The sequence below is a fragment of the Corapipo altera genome, unplaced genomic scaffold (assembly GCF_003945725.1).
Source record: "Corapipo altera isolate COAL_440 unplaced genomic scaffold, ASM394572v1 75, whole genome shotgun sequence".
NCBI classification, from domain to species: domain Eukaryota; kingdom Metazoa; phylum Chordata; class Aves; order Passeriformes; family Pipridae; genus Corapipo; species Corapipo altera.
This window is the reverse complement of record NW_020884887.1, coordinates 11,878,390-11,903,827: the sequence shown is the minus strand read 5'-3', so window position 1 is coordinate 11,903,827 and position 25,438 is coordinate 11,878,390. Positions and strand designations below refer to the sequence as shown.

Sequence of the window (25,438 nt, the reverse complement as noted above, 5' to 3'; positions counted from 1 at the left end):
CTCATCTACACCAGGCTTTTGCATGGGTACAGCAAGCAGAGGGTATTCTTTAAATGGAGGATAATTTGAGATTACAATGAGCTTTTAACAGGGCAGCCTCAACTCTGCAGATTAGTTTTAAATGGAAGAAAGGTCCCTCAAAAGGTCACAGTTTAAATGCCTTCACTTCACAAACTGGCTATCAGTGCAGCACTTTAGAAATGAGCTGATAAAATGAGAGGTTACCTTAAGGATTTCCACCTGTCTTTTTCTGTCTGGTTTTCCGGACTTTCACTTTCATAGGAAGCCAGATACAAACCTGGAAAAGGTAAATATGTGTTATTCCAAGAACATCAGTAACTCCTCCCATTTCTCTGCGTTCTTGTGTGTCCTACATTGTACCACACAGCAACAGAAACTTTAAAACTTTATGGTCCATCAGGTGGCTGGTAATGAGTAGGACTGATGTTTAGCTCACATGTCTACCTTGGAAAGCTGTAAGGTTAATTTTCATGGAACAGTAAAGGACTCTGGAGTTAAAATATGTTAGCATGACCTCCTTTTAACAATATTAAGTAGTTGAATGGTCTCTGGTTTTCCATATAGAGGTCTGAGCCTATTTCCTTCATCACAGCACTGCTAACGAAGAGTTACACAAACACTAAAAAAGATAGACAGAGCTGACAGCTAAACACATAAGTTTTTAAAAAATAAGGATAGTCTCATCATTTAACACAATTTTATCTTCCTCAATCTTTTTAAAGCTTATGGGAACATGATATCTTAAATGGATACACAACACCCTTGAGGTAAGAGTGAGTTCCAGAAACCAGAGAAAGAATGCAGTGGAAGAAAATAAATGTCTTTTTTTTTTTTCTGCAAATTTTTACGCTGTAGGATGCATTTTATGACACCAAAATGTGTCTAGACTGTAGAGTTTCCCCTGCACAAGCTGGCAGTGCTTTAATATCTCACTGTCTTCACAGAATCACAGGCTGTGATTTGTGTTCACACACATTTCCTCATTTGACTGTTTCATGATGCTTTATTCTTTAATGCTGGAACCATCTCACTATTGAGGTCTGTGCTACAAATCAATTGCCTTTTAACACTTCAGTCCTGGCCCATGGTTCCACCACGCTGTGACAGGCACAGTGCAGCTGCAGTTCACATGCCACTGCAGCATCCCTCTCATATATCCTCCCACCTTTTACTGAGGGCAGGTCTTTCTACTCTGCACTTCCCCTGGGTAAGGGGAGAGGCCTCCTGTGGCTTCTGCAAAGGGCATCTCATGAAAGCAGTATGAATATGAGGGATGGCATGAGACAGAAAATCTGCAAACAATTAGTGGGTTGAGGTCACCCTTTTTCAGTCCAGTAGCCTAAAAACTGTACTTTTACCCCTGACTTTCATTTTCTGTCCCTACTGAGCCTAAAGCCAGAACAAATGCCTCCATCCTATCTCCTTTGGATAACACATGACTTTAATCACATTAATTATTCTGTTCCGGCAATTATTCTATTTTGGCAGTCATTCTTCTCAGGGTTTAGGCAGGATTTTAGAAGCGGTATTTTGTGTTCTGAAGTAGTCTGTGAAATAAAAGCTGTCTGGTCTGCTTACCTTGGATTAGCACAGAAAACTGCCTATAGAATCAAGAAAAAATAAACCCAACACCAGTTTAGCTTAGGGGAAGGTATCTATAGAGAATTTGCATGACAATGTACTGAGAGGCAGCTAACAATAGGAAATGACACAGTCTGACATGCTGGATACCAAACTGAAGAGGACAGATGAGCACAAAGAGACAATCAGAGAAATATTTTCAGGGCTTTCATAGCTACAGCTTAAATTAATTACTAGAAAAGGTTTCTTTAAAAATTCTTTTCCGTGGATAACGTGTTTCTTTGTTGGAGAGGAGGAGGTCAGCTGGACACCGTCGCCCTGGGCTGTGTTTACTGAAGAGATGACAGAGCTGGCTTGTGGAAGAGATTAGCTCTGGCTCCATCAATCACAGAATGAGTGGCTAAGGGACAGCTGACATTCACAGCAGTCCATGACGTGCTTGTGTGGCCTCTTTTTGTGACTGCAAAAATAAGGCCACAATGGCAACTTCCCAGACAGAGCCTCATAGAGAGGCTACAGACAAGAGAAAAGCAGCAGCTTTGTGTGTTAGAAGGTTATATTTGCAAAAACCCATGGATAGATTGGGGATGTGTCACACAAGCTGTGTGACAGGAAAGCTAGGAAAGAACTGGGACTGGTCAGTGAGAGAGAACACCAAAGCATGGAGCAGGGTGTTAATTAGTAGTGACAAAGAGACACATTTCTAATGATTAGAGATTGTACAGAGTCTTACCATCTTCAGTAAAAATGGGAGCAGTATGCAAGTAGTGGATGATGTTAGGGTCTTGCTCAAAGGGACATTCCACTTGCTTCCATGTTATAAATTCTCCTACTTGCTTAGCCAGTTCCAGAAATTTCTGTAAACATGAAATCATTCCACTCAGATTATCTCACATTCAGTGTTTGTTGGTCTGCACTGAAAATTGCAGGCAAACTGTCTCAGTGCTATCAGAATGGGATAGGTAAAAACATTGTTCAGATCTTACTTCAAAGTTGACGTGTCCATTTGGAAGGCGATTAGCACATCCTTCATTCAAAAAATAAATGTCTTTGATCAATAGGCTGAAGAAGGGGATCACAATCTGCGAAGAGAAACGACATAACTATTATCTTTCCAGTTCAGTATTTTCTCTGCATGAAAGAACAACTCAATTGGGAGAGAGGAGAATAAAGAAATATTAACTTTTCAGTGTGCTATGCACTTAAAAAGCAGCACAATAACAGGCAGGCAAAAGGGCAGTAGTGTATAGAGAGACCCTCAGCCATCAGGAGAATGTATGCTGAGATGAAAGTGAATGAACACAATGTTCACTGAGCACAATAACATGACTAAGAAAATGCTAATAATCCAGTTTATTATCAACAGCATCACTGCCTGATGACAAGATCAGACAGCAAAGAGCAAAATAACATTTCACAACTCTTCCCTTTTCTGTTGTGTCTTTGTAAGCAAAGATGCTGAATGCACAAACCAAGCAATTTAAAGACAGCTGGGAATCAAAGAACCAGTATTGTCCCTGAGAGGAAAGGCAGAATAAAATTTCATGACCAAGGACTCGTCTACAAACAGTTAATGGGAAGCTGTTTCATGTTCAACAGCTCCATGCATGGCTACCTCTCGAGGCATGTAATTTCCTTCCTGGTGCCTGATTAGTACAACCTGCTTCTCCAAATTAACCCACAGACAGTAGGATTGAAAACATTAAGCTGGCTGACAGGAAACTGCCAACAGTAGCCAGAGAGACCACTGTAGTGCTCAAAATTAGCCCTGGCCATCATCCAGGGCAGAGTGGTGTATGCAGTGATCCAAGCCTTCCCCCTAACCAACCAGAGGTGGGTCATAATTTGCTATAAAAGAAGTCTACTCTGTGTAAGACTCTTGAAATTAATGGAATTTCAACAGGGATAAATTTGATGCCAGATGTACAGCAGAACGCAGTAACAATGCTCCTTAAGTGAATCCCCAGCATTCCAGCAGAGATCCAGAGTGAAGCAGAGTCATTCCAGGTCCTCTTGTGAGACAACTCAAAGAGAAAAGAAAGGTAAGACAAAGGGCCAGTCCATGACAAGGCTGACTCCCAGGGCTCTGGGGTTTGATAGTCAAATCTCAGTCTCCCCACCTCTCCAGCACTGACACACAACAGAAAAAGGCTGCTTGGAGGGTTTGAGCTGTAAGGTCAGCAGCCTCTGAGAGCATTTTCCTGTGGCAGCAACACCTGTCTTTTAAGCCACCAAGTATAAACTTAATCACCACAAACATGAAGGAAAGCACAGTGCATGGCAGTGTCCAAATGATTCCACTGGTCTGCTTGTATATTAACTGAACTGTAGCTTGTTAAGCAGCACCAAAGCTAAAGTGCCTTCATGGTAAGTAAGACCAGCCAAGGCAGCAATCCTTTCGTTAAGTATTTAATGTTGCATTGTTATTCCATCTCATGCTGTACATTAGCTGTAATGGGATATGAAATGGACCTAGAACAGGATTGGCAGCTGTTATTTTCCAGTTTACAGCCTTCGTGTTGCTAGGAGTGCAAACAAGTCACAGACATGAAAACACTCACTGAGGCAAGGAGTCCACAAGGCACTACCAACACGTGCTGTGAAAATGGAAGCCAACTTCTGTTCCAGCTAAAATACCACATCCAGTAAACAGCTAAAGATCTGCATCTCTGCTGGATTTTTTATGGGACAGATAAACTCTGTAATGCCACTGCAGTACCCATAAAAAAGCCTGGACTGACACTCCAAGAGCCATTGGCATTATCCTGATAAAATTCAGAATGAAAACAAAGCACATCCTATTCCCCCAAAATGTTGAGCCCTCCTATCAGGGTCAGGTGGAGCAATTTCTAGGCAAACTGAGCTAAGTGTGTTTCAGGACTCATTTTCACAATATTCAAACTAGATCAACAAACTTGCAGTAAACAATATAATTTAGTCTATGTGATTTATTTTCTACCAAAAATGATGATGACCACTGTAACCACTGTGGATAGATGGAGAGCTGGAGCCAGACACTGATCCACAGCTAGAAATGACTGCCAAGTTCTGTCTACATATTTTTTTTGCAGGCAGATGCGAGCTTGTCCTGCCCTGCTCCACACTGCCTGGGAGCAAGGTCATCACCATTAGTGGTACTGAACAGGAGTGAAAAGCCTTGCTGAGAGGGAAGGTACATGAATGTGGGCTCAATGCCATGCTAATACAGCTACAAAGCCACCAGTCAGCTGAGAACATGGCAGAGCTTGTTCTCATCTGGATCCAGAAGGTGCCAAAGGCATACCCGAGGATACCAGTTCTTTACACATTTTCATGGGATTTCTGTCTTTGGGTCACCATTTATTTCCCCAATAAAAATATATTATCCAGTATGTTTTGCTTTCCAAATTTATGTAGGAAAACCAACAAAAGTGCTTTGGCTTCAATCCAGGCACTTTACTAGCATAAAATCTGGGTTAGTGCCAGAAACTCATATTTCTCTCTGTTTTGATCCCCCCACCCCATGCCATCCAACCCACCCACATGATGAAGCACAACTGCCTCCTGCAGAAAGAAGGAAGTTAATGAGATCCAACATGTTCTTCCTCCACAGTATCAGACAGCAACAACACATGGCACTGCACTGTACATACTCCCAGCATTTCAAAGCCAGGGACAAGTCATTAGCAGAGTGCAGGGTTTCCCTGTGGAATGACTTAATTTTGGAGGTGTCACAGGTCGTTTGACTGTGACAAAACCAGACTTAGTTACTAATGAGTAACACCCCTCTGCCAGCACAGTTCACTTTGAAGATAAAAATTTTCTTCAGAGTGAGCTTTGCTATGCGTTTGCCAAGAAGCAACATAACATTTGCTATCAAAAAAAGTGATCATGTTCTTTCAATTTTCTTCAAGCTCATTAAAACAAATAAGTCTAGCTTATAAAAAGAAACAATATTCCTTAATCCTACAGCAAGCATTACATGATCTGCTTTATCTGACACTGTAAAATACTGTTTGAATAGCTACCAAATCATATCCTGGAGCATTTTCTTGAACTAATGTTCAGAAAACAGAATATGGCTTTTTCTGATGTAAAGTAGATTGCTTTTGATCTAATAACCTCTCTGCCCTCAGTATTAACCAGCTAGGGGTTGAGATATGACAGAGATTGCTGACTTCACAGGAAGTTAAGTCAAACTATAAAGAATTGGTTTGAATATCTATCATGGTCACAGAAGCACCTCAGACTGACAGGTCCTCACTGCAGTGCGTGAGAGTTAAAAGAATTTCTTTGCCAGTCCCAAACATCCAAAGCCATCATCCCTCCTTTGCACAGAGAAGTGCTTTTCAGAACAACTCAGTGTACTCCCATTGCAGCTGAGTCAGCCTGCCACCAGATGCTGATCTCATTTCACTGTAAATGCTGGGACATTCCATTAGCTTCAGCAGATTTACATCAAATTTACAGGGGTGTGAGATTAGCATCTGGTCTGGCTCCTCTAGTGAATGAATACTAAATTCCATATTATTCTTGTTCCTGCAGTATCTACTTTACCTTTGCCATGCCCTGTGCAGAGATTACCCATTTCTGACTGTGGACACTTGTAGCGTTAAATACAAACCCTCTTCCATAAAACAAAAAAAAATAGAGAATTGAATGGAGAAATAAGAAAATTAACAAGAAACACACTGGAGCACAAAACAGGAGGATCCTGCACTCCAACATCTTGTCAGTCTGATTTTTGCAGCATCAGTGACATGTCAGAAAGCTCCGTATCTGCCCTGAACACTTGATGAAACACTTCAATTCTTGCTCACTGAGATGGCAGCAACGAATGAAATGAAAATTCACAAGGACAGAATATCACTCCAAATTTGCTGCAGTGGATTCAGACTAGACTCCTTTGCAGTGCTTGTGGTAAGTCATCTTTCCCTAATGTAACTGGAGAACCACCTCGTCTCCAGTGCTGTGCCCTCTCTCTCCATCTCACATCACACTCTGCACAACAGGGGCTTGTCTGCCAGAGCCTTGAGCACGGTTGTACCAAAGCACAGTTCCACCTGGGCCTGCCAGGCTGATGCTCCAAAATAAAAGTCATTTTAGGCTGGAATACCTGTTCCATCAGGTTTATCAATCTAAACAATGTGAATTTCCCAGGGATATAGAGATGTTTGTAACAACATCCTCCACGCTGTGTGTCCTGCCCTCTCCAGCCCCCCGGTGTCTCAGAGCAAGTCCACAAAGCCCTTGGATCCACTTCAGACTCTTTCAGCCACAGATTTACATTTCCAGTTGCATTCAGCAGGACACAAGCCTCGCACTGGTGACCCATGGAAGGGAGGACAGCATCTGCATCAAGCCTTTGAGCCACTGGCTCCCAGCAGCAATGCATTGCACCCCTGTGGAGATGGATGAGATGTGGTCACACCCACCTTCTCCCTGTTGCTGTGTGCCGTCAGGGACCTGTGGGCAGCCCCCCTCAGTGCTGTTCGGTAGTTGTAGAAGTTACCAGTGGGGTCCATCTGGTGCTGGATGCACAAAAGAAGAACACTGTTGGTTAGAAAGCAACCCGGGTCCTCCAAAAACAACTTTACACTCAGCTGTAGCAAACCCTGAGCAGAGCTTAGCCTACATCTTGAAAAGGTACATCTTCAAAATCCACACACCCACAGAACTCCACGCACCAAAGACGCAGTGAGAGGTTACAGCCCATGGCTGTTCACACCTCTGATTTTTCTACTAACAGCTTACTGAGCTTTTATGTGAAAGAATAAGGACTACACTATATCTGCCAAAGAATCTTCAATACAAAAAAACCGACCTTGGGCCACTGTTCACTCAACATCCAAGGTATAGACTCGGAACTTTACATTCAGCATCAATGGAAGCACTATGGCATATAGGCTCATATTTCTGGTTTTTTTTATTTCTCCTATTTATTTGAGTGTCTGAATCCCCTTTACATATCAGCAGATTCACACCTTCCTCACTACACCTGGGAAATTTCCCCTTAGAATCTGGCCCTCTGCTTGTGAAACGTGTCTGCAAACATCTCATACCTGGGTAACAATGTGAAAATTCCCAAACAAAAAAATTCAGAATATAATTCAAGCAGTACATCAGCACGTTTCTTTAATTTTTCTCTTCTTTACCTCGAGAATGAAAAATTTGGCTGTTTTCACTTTTGACCAAGTCTTCTTTAGCCTGGAAACTGGGCTCATGTTCATTCCAGCTATGAGTGAGAGAGAAAAAAAGAGAGCCATGGATAAGAATCGGGCTTCCTTTTCCATCTGAGACAGCTGATGGAGAGACATGGTTAGAAGCTGTACTTACAAATGATTGCCATCAGCGAATTAAAATTCCCTATGTTAAAGCACTCTCGGGCAACATCAATGAAGAATTCAATGACTTGTGCTCGCTGTTTCTTTTTTGCAGGCTGTAAATTAAAATAAATGAATATCTGTAATAAGCAGAGGCAGAATTGGAGGTCATCCTAGGCATTTGTACCATGTATAGCATGGTTATATGCACAGTTTGGACCATCTGCTATCAGTCACTGGCCCTAATTCTGTTCCAGCAATCCAGTGGATGCTGGTGACTGGCAGCCTCCAAAATCAAAGCTCTCATGGCAGTGACACAGAAGAAACCCACAGCAATCCCCAGGCTCGCCTCAGTGACTGTTCAATGCTGGAACACGCAGCCCAAGCAGGGCCTCAGCTCCCTGCTGGCCTCCCTCCAGTCACTGGGCACATCAGCACAGACTTTCCTAAGGGCAGGATTTCACACCCATATAGCAGCAGCATCCTTGTCCCAGAAAGAGTTTGTTTCATTGCATTAATCCCTTTCCCCTCTTCTGTCCCTTCCAGCAATACAGCCAGGCCAAACAGTAGTGTGCATTTTAAATACACATTTTAATTTGACTGGAATCATCCTCCCTTTCCCAAAGATGATCTTCAAGTGGTAATTCAAAAGAGCCAGGCTGTCCAGGCTCTTTAAACTATTATTATTCCTGCCTTCCACACCCTTTTCAAAGGGGAAAACATTGATTTCATTTTGATGGGGCCAAATAAAACAAACTAAAACCATGACCAAGTGAAGAAACAACAGTCACAGCTACAGTAATGGGCAATGGGACAAAGAGCCATGCAGTGGGAATTTACACACACAACAGAGCCTTAGGATGACAGGTAACAAATACGGCTCCACCAGAATCTTTTCCGGCAGAAATCTCACAGGATAATTCGAGGCATTTTTGACTCTCTTTTTCCCTGCAGGGTTCATTATTCCACACTGTGCTCCTACTACATCAAGAGAACAGTGCATCCCTCGTGTGCTTTGCAATATGTTTGTCATTTATCAGGTCGCTTCTGCAAGTGCAGTATCACTAAAACTTCCCATCAGATGCTTTGCTGGGTCATAAGAAATAAATCCCCAGGTTTGCTTATTAATGTAAGATCTCAGAGTGGTACCTCAGGCATGTGGTAAAACACGCCACATACTTTTGACTTACCATGCAAATTTCTGTTGCTACGAGATAGCAGAGTCTGTTGAACCATTTCACATAGGCCTCAAGGTTACTCGTCTTCTTCTGTTCACTGAAACAAGGCTGGGGTGGGGGGAAAAGCACAGAAAGATCTAACTGTGTTCCAGGTAGCTGGCTGATCACTAAGATAAATGCTGCACAAAGGTGATGATGACTGGCCACATCTCTCTCATGCATGTGGAAGACTGTGCACTGAGGGCCCCTTTTAAAAAGTCCCTGGGTGGGTGGGTGGGTGGCAGAGGGGGGTTCAGCTGAGTGTGTCACACTGCACCATTCACACTGGGGCACAGAAAACAGCCCATTTTGCCTGCAGCAAGTGTTCACTGGCACGGGCTGCACTGACCCTTGGTCACTGAGATATGAACAGCTGGGGCATTGCAGGCTTCTGACAGCAACAAGAATATGCAGACAAAATAAGACAGGCACAGCCTTCCACAGCATGCCCAGTCTGTGGCCTTGATTTTGGGACTTCCTTCAGTAAATGCAGTCACCCTCAGCCCTTTTCTGGAGGGGAGAGACTGGAATTTAGTGAAGTGTGCAAGAGATAAGCAAGAGAAAACACAGTTCTAGTTGGTTCTTTATGAAAAAAACCCCAAACTATTTCCCTGATTGAGTTTTCAGGAAAACAGGCTCTTAGTGACCAGCTCTGCCGTGATGGCTGCACTTGAACAGGTCACTTACATGCCAGAGACACTTCAGTGATAAGAGCCATTACAGGAAGCACATTTTTCACTTACTTATATAAAACTGAACATAAATTCCCATAACTGATACAGGTTGTGGGAGCAGATACTTGGCTGAACTCTTCCACTTCCTCTGTCATCAACAGATAATTTGACTTCAGAGGAGTGATAGGGCAGTTTGCACAGCCTGAAGATGTTGCTTTGGATTATAAGAATTCAAGTCCTTTTCCCAGCCCTAAGTTGTTAGACAGTCCATGTAGGACACACAGCTCTCTGGAGTTCACGAAATTTGTTTGAACATTCATTAACATCCACTAGAGGGTACCAGAGAATACTGATTTTTTTTTTTTTTTTATTAGGATGATCATTTCCCAGCACTACTATAAACACGTGTCATTAAGAAGAAAATCACAATGCATAAGCATAGATCCATTAATGTCAATGGGATCACTCATATTATGTAAGGCAAACAAATGACTAAGAACCCCTTCAGTAATGGGGCTTAATTGGATTCCCAAGGTAATTCCAAGTAAGAAAACATTCACCTGTGATTCTGTATACGGGCGTGTTTAGAAACAGAAATCACAGTACCATGCTATGGAGGAGCAAAGCTTAACAAAGCTGGAATTCTGAGGCACTTTATGAATAGACTACATATACAGTAACAGTGTATTTTAAAAGCATCTCAAAAGTAAATGTCAGCAAGCAGCATGCAAATACCAGAAAACCCAAAGGAAACCCAAATCAGCCCCAGTCTACGCACAGCAGCTGCTTTTCATGAGCTCTGTTTCTTGTTCCCTGTTACAGCAAAAAATACACGAAACCCCATTTTTGTTCCAAATATGGTATTTCCATCTCAGCACTGTTGTCCTGTGCCAGGGCGTAAGGACCACAGATAATAACACAAAACTTGTGAAAAATGTGCAGCAGTTAAAGTTGAGACAGACTGCTTTATAAAGGTTAAGCTTTATAAATGGCAGCAATATTTAGCACCTCCCAAGCATCTTCCATCTGCAACTCAGAATGCTTGATAAACATTCATAAGTGAAGCCTTTTGAAGCCCTCGCACAAGAAAGATGTTTAATATGATCTTCTGCTGGAGGGAATTCAGACCTGAGCCAACTCCCTGTGTTCAAGAGGGGTGTTCTTCACAGGTCAGGGAAAATGTGACTCCACAAAGGGTTTGTGCTGCTGTGTTCAAAGACATGTCCAGAGAAGGGCAAAGGAGCTGGGGAAGGGTCTGGAGCACAAATCTGATGAGGAGTGGCTGAGGGAGCTGAGGGGGCTCAGCCTGGAGAAAAGGAGGCTCAGGGGGGACCTTCTTGCTCTCTATGACTTCCTGGAAGGAGGTTATAGTGCAAGAGAGGGGTTCCTTCTTAAAGAATGTGACCAGTTCCAGAATACCTGGAACTGCATCTCTGCCATTTCCCTCACCCTGAAACCAACTGCAGAATCTCTGTGGCTCCAAGAAGAAGAATGTTGCACTTCTCATTCATCCATCCATCCATCCATCCATCCATCCATCTTTTCATCATTACAAGCCCTTTGTGCAGCACTACAAACACATGTTCAGCATCCAGTAAGGAAATTCTGCCATTGATGTATGATCTCAGTGGGAGCCCACATGCAGTTCAGGGGAAGAATTTTCCACCCTCTTTCTTTTCAGACAATATGTGAAATCTCTGACTCTCCCTCTCCAGCTAGGAAGTCTCTTTCCTCATTGAGGCACTCACTGAAATGCTGCTTCAGACCCCAGTGGAATCAGTGGAAAGACTCCAAGTGGCTTTCACAGCCTTTGGATGAAGCCCTGGTCAGGCACTCCACTCCCTGTGGTGCTTTGGGTTAACAGCTGTTTGTGGAGAGAGAGGAGTACGTTGATTCATGATGCACTGACTCATTACTGTGGTGTCTGGGCACACACTCTGGGCATTACATCACATCCCGAGCCTCTAAGCCTTCAACAGAGGGAACAGACATTCCCTGGATGTGTAAAGCCACAAACCACCCATCCCAGTCAAAGCAGGTTGGGAGGAACAAGCCAGAAAACAGAACATCAGGGTGCTGGCCAGTCTTGTACTCTCACCAGGAAGGAATGGCAATGACCTGCCAGGGCAAGTTCTGCCAACAGGTCCCATCCTTGATGGGAGGACACTGGTCACCACTTGGCCTGGCCTTGGTCAGCACATGCCTCAGGCCCTGCTCCTGGGGACCTCATCACACCAGTTCATCTGGGCAAACATCACAGGAGACACTTTGCATGCAGAGAAACCATACCTTGGTGCCATCCAGAGGGTCTTTATGTACAAATGCCTGCACAAACTCCTCGGGTCCAATGTGACTTAACCTTTCCTGTTGGGGGGGAAGAGAGAGGGAAAAAATCAGAAAGCACCCCAGAATCTCCTATTTCCCTTGGTAAGGCATTGCCATTATCTGTCACCTCTGAATGGTGTTACTGAGCTGGTAGACAGCCAAGCAACACTACACATTAAAATTCATAAGAACAATTAGAACTATTTCAGCAGAAAGAAGAAAATGAGCATAAATATGTCTCATTACTGACAAGCCACAGTAAGAGTCCCCTCCACTATGCTGGATGCACAGGGCTCTGTCTGGGAGCCAGCAGACCTCAGTTCTGTGCTTGATGCTGCCTCAGACCTGCTATGGTCCAGCAAATAACTGTTTTAAATAAGCAGCAAATAATTCTTACTAACAACTAAGCATCAGACAGTTTCAGTGCAGAGTACTTGGTGTATCACATGTAGTAATGAAAAAGAAGGCAGAGAGCATTGGTTACAGTACAGTGGAATGAAAACCTCTCACTGCATCTGTTTTAAAAAGGCAGTGATGCCTCAGTTACAGGGAATCTCCCCTTGGAAGACAATTGTACTATGGAGGAAAAAAAAAACAAAAGCAAGAAAAAGACTCCAGGCAAAAGGAATTCTACTCTCTGGCTTAAGTTACATAAAGCAAAGAGAGCCAAGCCTGCATGTTCTGAAAACTAACCTAGGTGAGATGATCCTACATTTGGGGTTTCTGAACCACTCCACTTCTTGACAAATAGAATATCAACTACCTTCAGAATTCCCAAGGCTAATTTCATGATATTCACTCCAATCCACAATCCATTTCATGGTTTGCTTTCCCAGCCTTCCTCTCAAGGATGAACAGTGTCCACAGGACAGGCAGCAGGGAGTCATCAGAGCAACAGGAGATCTGCAGAGGGCAGCAATGTTTTACGTTCTCCTGTGCACATCCAGGAGGTCTGCAGGGAGGACCTGACCCTGGGAGAAGGGTGTGCAACACAACAGGCTGTCCAATGTTTTGGCACTGCAACTGGAGTGATTACCAACAAGAGCCTGTTTGGGAGAGGACTGCAGCCCAACGGGGGGAACAGCAGGACTTCTTGTGGGTGGTATCTGCACACCCAAAGGGAAGAATGAGAACCATATCAGACAACTCAGATGCTTTGTGTATCAAGAGGAATGGATTTGAACTGCTAAAATTCCTTCCAAATTGAGAAAAGAGTCAATGACCAGCCATTTCAACAGCACCTGCAGGTTGTGGGGCTCTGAGTACCTTATAGAAGTGACCTTCCTGGGACTTGACCTTCCTGGGACTGTGATTCACATTTCATAAATAAGCAAGCTGAAGTGCAGTGACCCTCCCCAACATGCACAGGAACACTCTGATTTACAGTTTTCTTCCCAAGCATCCCTTAACCTGTCAAACCCTGTCTCCTGCTGCAGTGCTGATACAGCATGGGATGTGCTGCAGCAGTGCAGACATTTTTTAGTTATGTCTGGAATACTTAGCAGCTGATGGCTTAAAATAATATCTCTGGCTGCAGAAGTTGGGAACCATTCCCACTTACCAGCTCCACATGTGTCAGCTGCTGAGCCAGAGTGTAGGGGTCACTGCAGACACTCAGGATTTCTCTCTGAATTGATGGGGGTTTAGTTTTAAAGGCAACGAGCTTGTCAGAGACAGCAGCACTGATCTTGACAATCCCTTCTTGCCCATGGCTGAGGGTGGCAAGCTTCTGATTCAGGGTTTGCAAAAGCTGATTCATCTTTTTCCAGTAGGCCTGGAGAGACAGAGAGAGAAAGAAACATAAGCCACTTAGAAAATTTGACAAAGGAGTGGTTTTGTGCTGAATTTTCCCTTCTGCAAGACACTCCTAAGCCAGCAACAGGTCACCATTTTATTTCCAACAACCCTATTTCAGAATAACCAGTTGGCTTAATTACAGTTCTCTGCTCTGGACCACAGAAAGAGACTGCAGTCAAGAGAAGAGGCAGGCAGGACTGGTGGGTTGGGCTGGCACTGATACTCCCATATTCCTGCCAAAATCAGGGTCAGAGGAGAGGGAATGCTACAACATGAGTTACTGCAGCTTTCTGGAGCACAGCACCATTCAGTACCTATCCTTTATACCAGCTGCATGTTGGCTGAGTACTCTACCTGTTAATGCTGCCTTGTCAACTCTTATTTATTAGGAGTAAGAAATGTTTCTAACACTATTCTCTCCATCCTTTTGAGCTGAATGCAGCAGGAGCATGCTGCTGCTTGCTACCCAGGTGGAGTGGTTGGAGCATTGTGTAGCTTTGAGTATTTAACATCCAAAATGTTAATTGCTACTGAAGGAAACTCATACTGTATTCTGAGCACAGCCATGTGCTCAGCAGGATGATCATTACTAAGGTGCCCAGGTTGTTCTCAGAGCTGGAGCAGCTCCTTACAGACAATGAGTGGAGCTGCTGGCCATGGAGGATGGGCAGAAAGAAATTACTTCAGCTCTTCATGACTGACAGATGCAGACATCACAGGACTGAGATAACGGAGAGAACAGGTAGATGGGCTCTAAAGACAAGGATTGACTGGAAATGCCCTTGGCAAGAGCCAGACATGGAGGATGAACTATACCCTGCTGAGGAATATGGTCACATGGGTTTTCCCAGCCAGAGAAATGAGCACTGGGCATGGGTGCAAGGGGTGCTTGCCCAATTTCAAAGAGCATGATCACTTGGGAGAACAGTTTACAGGTTGGTGACTACCAGCAACTCTTCTGGCATGAAGACACACAGCGGAGAGATCCCCTGGCTGCTCACGAGTGGAATAACTCCTCGCTCCCCATCCAAACAAGATTTGATAATGACAAGTTGCCAGTAACATCAGTTTGTCATCTGTCAGTGAGGAACCTGGGCTGGCAAGGAGCCTCTGTTCCACCTGCACTGCACAGATGTTCACCCTGGCACCCTGCACACCCTGCTCGTCATCAGCACAGAAGCTGGGGGAGATGGTGCCTCCCATAAAGACCAGCACACACTTGTGTCACGTCCCAAGCTGGACACAGCCCAAGGAAGCTCTTGGGAAGTACTGAATCCTGTGGTTTAGATCCAGCCTTTGTCTCCTTCAGAGTTTTGTAGGCTGTGGATAGTCTTCGGTGTTAGGCATTGATAGCACTTGTGTTTAAGGAACCAGAAACCAGAGTCAGTGCCCTTTTTCCTACACAGAATCCCATTTGCACCCTGGAAGTAGCCATTCTTCTGCTTCACAGTGAAGAATAACATGAATACTGTGCCTTCATTACAGGAAAGGCTGGAGACTTTTAGAATATCCCAAGTGCTTCAACTTTTGAGGCAACACTTTGTAACTTTTACGCATCTTTTCTAACAGAAGGTTTCACGTTGCTGAGGACCCTCTCCTTCCACTCAAGGAAGACATCCTCTTGAGCTGGCCCAGAATGTGGGCCAGACAAGCAGGATGTAGACAGGCTTTTTAAAAAAAAAAAAAAAAAAAAAAAAAGCTGTTAAGTCTGAAATGAAGCAAGCATCTAGAAGGCAAGAGGACTTGTCTTGGAGAATGACAACACAGAATGCATTTGGAAGCAAATCACACAGGAAGAGCGAAAATTGAGTGAGGAAAATAAAAGCCCACCCTCATTTTTTATCTGTTATGGATGTATATTAGCTCCAAGCAAAAGAGACTACAGGCCTTCTTCATGTAACTCCTCATGCAAACAGGTGGTCACACTTTTGATTTACAAAGACTGTTCCGGACTCGAACTACTGACCACCATCTAAATATTTCTCTGTTTTACATCCAGGTGTGTTTGCAAATCTGCTTATGAACACAATGTTATTTTTTAGTGAAAACTCAAATAGTGACATATTTGGGTTTTTGTGAACACATTTTGTAAACAGGGAAACTAATTGGGGAGGGGGGGGTGGGCAGGCACAGCACTGAAATCCAAGTTTTCTAATGAATATAAAACATCTGGCTAAAAGGCTTCTTTCTAAGAGGAGTTCGGATGAGAAATCTTGGACCAGCCATGTCTGTGCAGCACCAAATTCTTCACTGTTTGGATGAAAAGCCAAAAAGCCGCATAAAATTGCTTGGAAGACATGCATATTAGCCAGTCATTCAATAGATCCTTATCAAGAGATCTAGTTTCACTTGGTTTTGTAGAGAATATGGCACAAAAACCAGATATAGACAACAGTAATCGAATACTCAGGTAAGCCAATCACCTAATAAAGAATGAAATGAGAGAGACACTTAAGGGACACAAAAAATTCCACAGAAATTAGAGCTCTTGAAGATACAAGTGGTTGGATGCACCCTTGCCCAGAAAGCTTTTCTGTGTGCACTGGAGAAAAAATTACAAAAAAAAGTAAAAAAAAAAAAATCCTGCTTTTGCCCTTGTAAAAGCATTTCCTGCCTTCTTTAAACCACAATCACTAAGTGAAAACAACATTGTTCATTACCTTCAATGTGCTGGTAATTATCTTGCCACAAAGTGACCCCCCACTGTACAGGGGCTGCATGCTGGACTCCATCAACCAATTTCACTTCACTGCCACATTAACAGTCAAAAGAAGCAACTACTGTTTAATATTTAAAGAAAATGTTTCGTTCTTAACTAGGAAAGTTCCTCTGAAGACAGCAGGCCTCAGCAGGTGGCTTAGGAGCTCAAATTTTAATTAAAATTTCTAGCTCTAAATGCAAATCACAGCACTTACTCAGAAATGCTTCTCAGCATGGACACCTTTCTAAGCACATCACAGAGCCTTCAGAAAGTGGACTCTACAAAGGACAGGAGCACACACTGCAGGGGAAAATCCTGCACTGACCTACATGGACTGCATGACATCACAAATCTTTCAGTCTTTATTTTCTCTGGTTCACAACAGGAACAACTTTCCTTCGAACAACTAACGGGCACCACCACTCCTCTGTGCTGTCCCTTAAAAAAGGCAATTTGCATTGTAGGATATGAGCTGTTTCTTAAATTAATTATTGATTTTGCTCAGGCATAATCACTTGCAATCACAGTGCCTGGTAATATCTGAAAAACAACGATTTGAGACTAATGTAGTCTGAGGGCTCCCAGGGCACCCACAAGCATTGGTACACAGCCATGCACTCTCCAGAGCAAAGGTGTGCAGTGCTTGCTCAGGTTAGACAAATAAACTATTGCTTTGTATGCAAAGTTGATTTACAGCATTTATGGCTCTTCACCAGGGCAACTACTGCTTTTAAAGAGCACACACAAAGCCCCTCTTCTTTGCTCTTTGGCTGGTTCCTTCTTCCCAGTGGACATGATGTTGGTGGGTCTGTATGGGTTTCTCTCACTGATGCTGAAGGGCTCCAAGGCACCTTTTGTGGTGGTTGGCAGGAGCAAGTCCATTGCCTCTTCCCCTAGAGGGAGTTTCACTACTCTAGTTAATGGAACTGAAGCCACTTGGGCTCTTTTCTGAGTTCATTTTTGTTCCCTTCACCTCCATCACTGTGTCACACAGCTTCCCCTTCCCACCCCTTCTCTCCCACAGGCTGGCCAGCCCAGCCAGTGGATCCAGGCCAGCCTACAGCTCCCTGAAAGTGCCAGACATGATGCCAGCCCAGCCCAAGGGCAGCTGTTCCCATCTCTGACATATTTCATGTGCGTAGGAGGGCCCAATTTCATTTCTGTTGTGCTGCAGCCCTGCTGATTCCTTCTCTCCTCTCTCAGCCTCATGGGTATGTTCTTGTTGTTCTACTGAACTGCAGCCTTCTGTGGCTTGAGGCCAGGCCTTCATGTAGCCAATGGAACTGAATTCTTCCACATCCCATGGTCAACCTAGAAGTAATTAGAGACTCTCTGTGTACTATTTGCTTATTATTTTTGTGGACTTTGTGGTCTTTTTATGAGGTTCACCCACCTGAATTTGCAAGCAGGTCTCCCAGAGACTCCATTCACTGTGATCTATTCTGCCACACACACAGCTCATGTTTGAACAGAGACCATACAGACATCTACCCTGAGCTGCTGCTCAGCAGGCCACACACTGCTGTCTTCTGCCACTTTCATGCTCCCAGAGAAGCTACATGTTCATTAATATTTGCATTTTCTTCAAACATAAGAACTTAAACGTAGAGAAGCTGTGGATGCCCCATCCCTGGAAGTGTTCAAGGCCAGGCTGGATGGGGCTCTGAGCAACCCAGTCTAGTGAAAGGTGTCTCCACCCACGGCAGGGGGTTGGAATGAGATGGTCTTTAAGGTCCCTTTGAACCCAAACCATCCCGTGATTCTGTGATTCTAACTTGGGAGATCACAGCTCTGTTGCTATTTGAATTGTCACCAGCACATTCAGTCTATGCTATGCCTTCATATATTCCTTCTGTAAAACGGGAATATTGTTATCCTACAATTCCATGTGCAGTAGATAAATTCTACTGATCGCTCTGATGTGTCCCCATGTCACTGCCAAGGAGAACCTAAAGTGAGAGATGTGGCTTTCAGGGAAGCTACTGCAGGTTTTTCCCGTTGCAGGAAAACAAAACTGTGAGAGTATCCAGGAAGAGGCATGGAACAGAATGTGGCAAAAGGAGGAAACCAAGTGGAAAAATGAACTTAACATCTTAACACAACATCCAAGATCAGGCATCCTCACCTCATCACACGGGGCTATCCTGTGAATCATGTCTTTCAGATGGCCGATCATCCGCTCTTCCTGAAAGTCATACGGGAATGTCTCTGTCCACTCCGTCAGCAGCTGTAAGATTTTGGGTCCAAATTTTCTGATTCGAGCCTGAAATGGAAATCATTGAATGATGGACAGGGATTGAAATGTGTTTACTCCTTAAAGTCTCCCAGCAAATATATGTGTCACTGAACGTGGGGCCAGATTTTCAAAGAAGGCATTTATGGTTGCACCTGCAAAATCTGCCACTTGCATACAAACAGTGGGGTGCACAAATGATACACTTGGGCATGCAAAATACACCAGCACTTAGATGCATGCATAACTGTCTGGTTTACATGTAGATTTAAGTATTCTGCACATGCAGTTGTCTGGTTTATGGCTGGGTAGACATTTTGTTGGTGCAACCTTTATACCTTCTTTAAAAACGTCTGGCCTTTTTGCTGATTTGAACCATTTGTACTTACAACCCTGTTACATTTTCATCCTTCTCTGAAAAATTGATTGGAATGAATTTCTTGACCAACAAAGAGGGTTTTTTTTTGCTTCTTTGCTTTCTGGCTGTATGAAAAAACTACTTAGTGACCAGTGGCAGATGTAAGATGAAGAAAAGACGGACAAAACAGCAGCACTTTAGTAACTTGACCTGGGCTACTGATAATGTTGCTCTCTTCCCATATGAGCTCAAGGTCATGATAGGACAAGGACACTCAGTCATATAACACACAGCTGATATCCACTTTACTTTTGATGTAGATTTATCAGAGGATGCAGCAGTGGGAATAGTCAGGATGATATGGGGCAAGGAGGGAAATGTGGGGAATAGCACAGTTGGTGCATTAGTGCTATCTCAAAAGATGGCCAGCACAGCTGCTCCCAAAGCTTTCATCCTCTGTTATCCAAGAACATGTGAAAAGAAAATTGTGTTAAACAACAAACTGCATTTTTATTTACAGAAAACAAGACTGAAACAAACAGCCTTCTTCTGTATCCTACGTACTGCAGCTAAAGTGTACCCTGTAATCAGGAAAAATTATACTCTTAAGCTCCCCAGCTCTTTGTTTTTCAACCAAGGTGGTTAAAATGCATATTTCAGCTTTCCACCAACAACAGGTTTCAATGAACCACATCTCTAAAAATAACTGCTGTCAGCTAGCATTAAGCTCAGGCTCAAAGACCAGCAGGTGGCTGCTAAAGGGGAAGCTTTATTGGAAACTACAAAGGTCTGAGGAGACATTTGCTCCAGCTGTGTAAACTGTATTACCAATCGATGGAGGGGACTTTGTGCAAGTCACAGGACACAGGGGATGGGAGGTCTCTTGTGTGCAAAGTTGCAAAGTGGGCCCCACTCTCAGGAACACAAAATCAGCTGTGTCCCACCCACCCTGTGTTACTACAAAACACAGATTCACTCCAGGCAGATAAGAGATCTTTGTAGTAAGATAGCTTTTCTCATTTCTTGAAAGTGTAATGAGCAGCAAAACTGTGCAATGCTCATATTTAATCCTCCTGAACTTGTATCTGTCATAGAATTGGAGAGCAGAACCTATCACAGCTTATAAAACCTGTTTTGCTTGGTGCACTTCACACAAATATTTCTATTAACAAAGAGTGTATGGGCAATCCGAGTCTCGGATTGCTGAGTAGTCTGGTGAATGGCTCTCCACAGTGAAGGCAGAGCTCCTGTTACTCATGCAACCAGGTGCCTGTGCAAAAACAAGCACAGGTGTTCAGATGTTGGTGACTCAGTATCTGATGCCAAAACCACTGTTTCAAAGCTGGAAAGGCTGATCCCGAGAATCATTTCAGAATTTTGGGGGTTCTGGAAAGTTGCAACTAATGCATGTTCTTCTTCCCCCCCCGTACTGCTCTGAAGGTGCATCTCCTGCTCCAGGTAATGCACAGGATAGGTCTTCAATGTACCCAGGAGAGCTTGGGCAGAATCCAGCACTGAACAGGATCCAGTGGGATCCGTCACCACCGTGGCACTGCCAGAGGGTGCACATGTGTTGCTACACACTGTATCAGCCTGCACAGTCCCTGGGGCAAAGCAGGAGGAGTGCTGAGGCACAAACAGCTTGGATTTTCTCATCTGTTTGCCTGTCACAGCCTCACTGCTGTTTCCACTCGTTCCTGGTGTGCCAGGCAGTGCCACCAGCGTGCAGCCGGTCTGTCAGCACTGAGGTGAGTGGGTACCTGCACGCTGTTACAGAGTGTTCGGAGGCACAGGGAAGGCCAGGAGGAAATATTACTGTGCTAGAAGCAAGAAAGCAAAAGGGCAGAGGCATTGAGTAAAAATGGGAGAGTGGTGTGTCGACATCTGCAGCTGACAGTGAGTGAGGTTCACGTCCTACCTCCTTGCATCCCGCAGGCTTCATCAGAGCCTTAAAGAAGTTAAGAAGAAAAGTCACCTGGGAAGACTGAGACAGGGGGAAAGGGAAAATTAGAAGAAGATTTGAAGTGATTAGTGCCTGGAGCACTGCTCTCAGACATGGATACTAGGACACCTCAATGTCAGGATTTCAGCGGCAGCCATCATCCTTTGTGAGAAAGCTTCGTTCAACCCAAAGGGAGGCAAAGGACACACAGCAAAGCCCTGGAATTCTCTGCCCATTGGAAACACCTCACATTTTTCTGCTGCAAAGATAAACTAACCTTGTCCAGCACGGGGTCATCCAGCCGCTGCTGCTCAATGCACTTGTGACAAACTCGGGACAAAAGCTCATGGGGTTCGATGAAGAGTCTGGAACTCAGCAGGAATGTAAAGATATAGGCTTTCTGTGGGAGAAACACAAGCAGACTGGCTGTAAGCAGCCACAGAGTGGGTAATATTGACCATAAAAGCCCTGAACTCCACAGTTTTTTGTGTTTTCACTGGGCAAGACCTTTATGTCTGGAAGACATAAGGATTCCTGACCCTGCATATGGAACTGGTTATACTGGGTGCAGGAGGCAGTGGCATCTCTTCTCCACAGCATCCACTTCCAGCCCTTGCTTGCCTAAATATCCAGCAAAGACAGTGTGTAGGTCACTGTGCAGGAGCAAGCCCAGGTACAGGAGACAGCATAACCAGGATACTGGGAGTAAATCTAAATGTGCAAACACTCAGGAATCTCTGTGTTGTACTGGGTTGGGAGCTGCAGACACCCCCACATTAGCTACATCTTGCTCCTGCCCTGCAAATTGCATCCAGCCTGTTTTAACCAATATTTCATTTATTCTACTAACTCCCCAAAATTCATTTCTATCAGCCAAGTCACATCATATGCAGTTCCACATCTGTGAAGCTGTGGGAGGCAGGTCTGCTGGATAAATCCTTGGATTATTTAAATTATCCCAGCAGTGAATTTAAAATATATGCATGAAGCCTCAGTTGCTTGCATCCTGACCCCGCCTGGCACCTGAATTATCTTCTTTCCCCCAGCCCTAGCCATGCTCCTGAGCAGCAGGTATAATATTACATATCACACATTGCTTAATGAAAATCTCACAGCCTGATCTGTCCATTACCTATTTTTATTGCCTTTCTATTCCTTTTTTTTTTTAATTGAGATGCTTCTTCATTACTTATTTTTAGCTGATCAGAAACTGAGCTCCGGGTAATTTAAAATATGCTGCCTGCTCTGCATTGATAACTTTCCTAGTCTTCTAAAGTGCCCAGAAGTCAATGATACTCTGTGCTTTGAAATACAAGCCTTTCCATGGAGATATATTAGCACTTAAAAGTCTTCCAGCCAAACTGTGTCTGAATTCCATGGAGGCTGTGCAAAATCCAATGAAGTCAATAGCTTGCAGGACCATAAACCTGCTTCCAGTTTAGATCCTCACACTGCTGGTGAAGAAAAACAATATTCACCGATGGAGCAAGGATTAGGATCTGGGCTGTGCTGTCCAGGGACTGCAAAGCTGGTGTGACTGGTAAATTATGAACCCATCAGAAGAAGCATCTCTGTTGTCACCGAGGGAATGCTTTGTACATACAGGCAAACCTGGCTGACTTCAGCAGCCACTGAAATTCAGCTAATTTAATGCCAGTTCAGACTTGGAAGTTTTTTGCTTCAGTGTTCCTCTAAACCTCTTTGGGATGCACTGCTATTTTTAAACTGTTCCAACTGCTACATCACTAATTCATCACCAGGACAGCTCCCCCCAACCCTGCTCTCTTATTTAAAGGCAGTATCATCTTTGGGATCTGCTTTTTCATGGGAACAATTATAGAGCAGTGAAGCAGCATTTAAAGCAATGCATCAATTTACCAAGCTTTAATTGTATGCAGCTTTTAAATTAGCCTTCTTAATTCAAAATTTAACACATTTGCACTTTTTGCATAAAGTGCTGCCCCAGTTCATCAGAATTAAACCGTCTATTATCCCTTGAATTGCTTACTTCAGGGTAGTAATCAGTGGTAGGTATCAGATGCTGGATTAGAGCATCCAGAGATGCTGAGGTAAGGTTTCCATCCTGGAAGATCAGTCCTCCTTGTTCACCTTCTTTTGAAGTATGTAGATGAGGGCTGAAGCCACATGGGGTAAACATACTGGTAGAACTCAGCGTTTGGGGCATGCCTTCCTGCAAGAGAGAGACAAGACCCGTCAGACCCACGGCCACTTCTGTCTCCTGGTTGATTTGAAAAACACAAGACACCAACGAGAGTTTCTTGTTCACAAAATGAACACAGTCCCTTCACGATAACTGCTTTTATTGCTGGCATTGGCAGATCATGCCTGTGATGGGAAGCACACAGGAAAATGTGACATTTTGAGTTGGTTTCGGGCCAGAAGGTGATGGCAGCTACTTTGGGCTCCCAATCCCAACAAGAGTGTCTGTGGTGATTCCCTTTCTGCTGCCATCCCTGGTCAGTCCCACATAGGAGAGGAGAGATACCTCGGACTTGAATTCAGCAGGTTCCTGAGCAGAATGGAGCAGTTTGTTTGAACCTCTGCCCTCCCGAGAATGAGGCAGAGAGAGCTGAGGGAGAGAGAAGTAGAGAACAGAAGTGCCACCTCAGGCTTGCTCAGGATGGGCCTTGAAAAGTGCCCTGTGGTTCCCATGGGACAGAGGAGGTGTCAGAGTGAGCGAGGAGGTGGAAACAGGAGCAGAAGTCAACTGGGGGAGGATGGAAAAATGAAGTAAGTTGGAGAGAACAGAGAACGTGGGAGCTGATGAAGAGATTAAAGAGCAGGGAAAAGAGAAATGAGGAAGAGGGAGAAGGCAGACACCTGCACTATATTTGGAGCCTGAAGTTAGTCAGTCCTAGATCTATACTTAGGTACTAAATAAATGTTTCAGAGATCCTGAGCACTCATCACCTTCACCAGAGATGCAGAGTCCTCAGCACTTTGGAAAAGGAGGGCAGGCAGACTCCAAGCACATAGCCCAGTTTCAAGCTCCCTGTTTTTTGGTTCTCTGGGTTTTTCGGGCTGCATTCTATACTTCATCTCTATTTTGAGGTTTACAATCAGCTTTAAATGTTCCTTCTGTTGAGCAAAGTTGTTTTGTTTCTGAACTGATGCAGAGGGATGACAGATTTTGCCCTGAGATCTTTAAAGCATCTCAAGTTGCCTCTAAAAGCCCCCCTGGAAGCCACTCCTCAGCTAAAGGCAGCATTACATGGACTAGGAAAAGGACAGTGCATGCTCCCTCACAGGTCTGCAAATACATCATCCTGAACAAGAGACCCTTCTGGGACCTGACTATTTGGTTCTGTTTGATTTTACCTCATGCAAGGGAGGATGGGAAACAGATGAGGGATGGGAAGAGTACCAGAGCCAACCCCTGCTGCCCCGAGCAGCTGCAGAACTTCTCCCAGGACTCCAGCTCTCCCTTCTAAGCACAGCCTCTGCCTGCTGGAAGAGCAAGATCTGTACCCCATGGTCTGCTGAGCCAGCACTAACCTCCCACATCGGAAGGGCCACAGGCTGGCAGTGCCTGTTGCTGCACCTCAGCCTGTTGAGGCTTGGGCAAGCTCAGCCAGCAGACACACCTTAGTTCTTAATATATTTCTCTGCCCTTTTCTGTATTCTGTCCCATCTGCTTTCTTTGCCCCTTTACCATCCCATACAACTTCAAAAGCTGCCCCTTAGATTTGGCTCAAAATTTTGAGTTTGCCTTTCTCCCTCATGTATTGGCAGCCGTGCTGTGACCCAGACAGTCAGCTCAGCTTCAGCTACAGGTACAGCACGTTCTGGTCACTCCTGTAAAACCCTCTCTCTGCCTGGCACAACCCATCTACTCCTCCAGCTCAGGCTGCTGTGCTTTGCCAACTCAGAGCCACCCCGGGCCGCCCAGGATGAGAAGGGCAGTGTCCTGTGAGCCAGGCAGGGTGTGAAGCCCTGGGAGAGGCTGGGAGCTGGGTCCCAGCACCGTGGGAGATCAGGCTTTACAAGCAAAACTTGGGTGACTTCATCCTTCAAAGGAGGGACCGTTCCCTGGAGCCAGCGATTTGATCACTGCATCTTATCTCCTCCTGGGAGGCTCACACGGGCTGCCTCTGGGATCTGCAAGCACCAAAAAGGAACCAAAATGCCAGACCCAACAAATTCCTGCCTCGACTGAAAAATAAATACACGTTGGATTTTAGTTTAAAGACCAGAATATCTGAATGTCATCCCAGCCAGGATGGAAGCTGAAGTATCTAGTTTTAATGAATGTGCAGATGTGCCTGC

General features: G+C 44.4%; 1 protein-coding gene across 1 annotated transcript in view; it reads right to left on the bottom strand.

Moving 5' to 3' along the window:
* RASGEF1C (RasGEF domain family member 1C) overlaps positions 1-25,438 on the bottom strand; it is a 71,277-nt gene that overhangs the window by 7,601 nt on the left and 38,238 nt on the right. The window contains exons 2-13 of the mRNA XM_027643424.1: positions 23,160-23,342; positions 21,429-21,551; positions 18,744-18,881; positions 13,682-13,894; positions 12,085-12,159; positions 9,095-9,190; positions 7,918-8,020; positions 7,737-7,816; positions 7,017-7,112; positions 2,589-2,684; positions 2,336-2,459; positions 226-298 (exon numbers count right to left, since the gene is read on the bottom strand). Coding sequence (XP_027499225.1) covers positions 226-298; positions 2,336-2,459; positions 2,589-2,684; positions 7,017-7,112; positions 7,737-7,816; positions 7,918-8,020; positions 9,095-9,190; positions 12,085-12,159; positions 13,682-13,894; positions 18,744-18,881; positions 21,429-21,551; positions 23,160-23,336 — 1,394 coding nt within the window. The 5' untranslated portion in view covers positions 23,337-23,342. The remainder of the gene's footprint in view (positions 1-225; positions 299-2,335; positions 2,460-2,588; positions 2,685-7,016; positions 7,113-7,736; positions 7,817-7,917; positions 8,021-9,094; positions 9,191-12,084; positions 12,160-13,681; positions 13,895-18,743; positions 18,882-21,428; positions 21,552-23,159; positions 23,343-25,438) is intronic.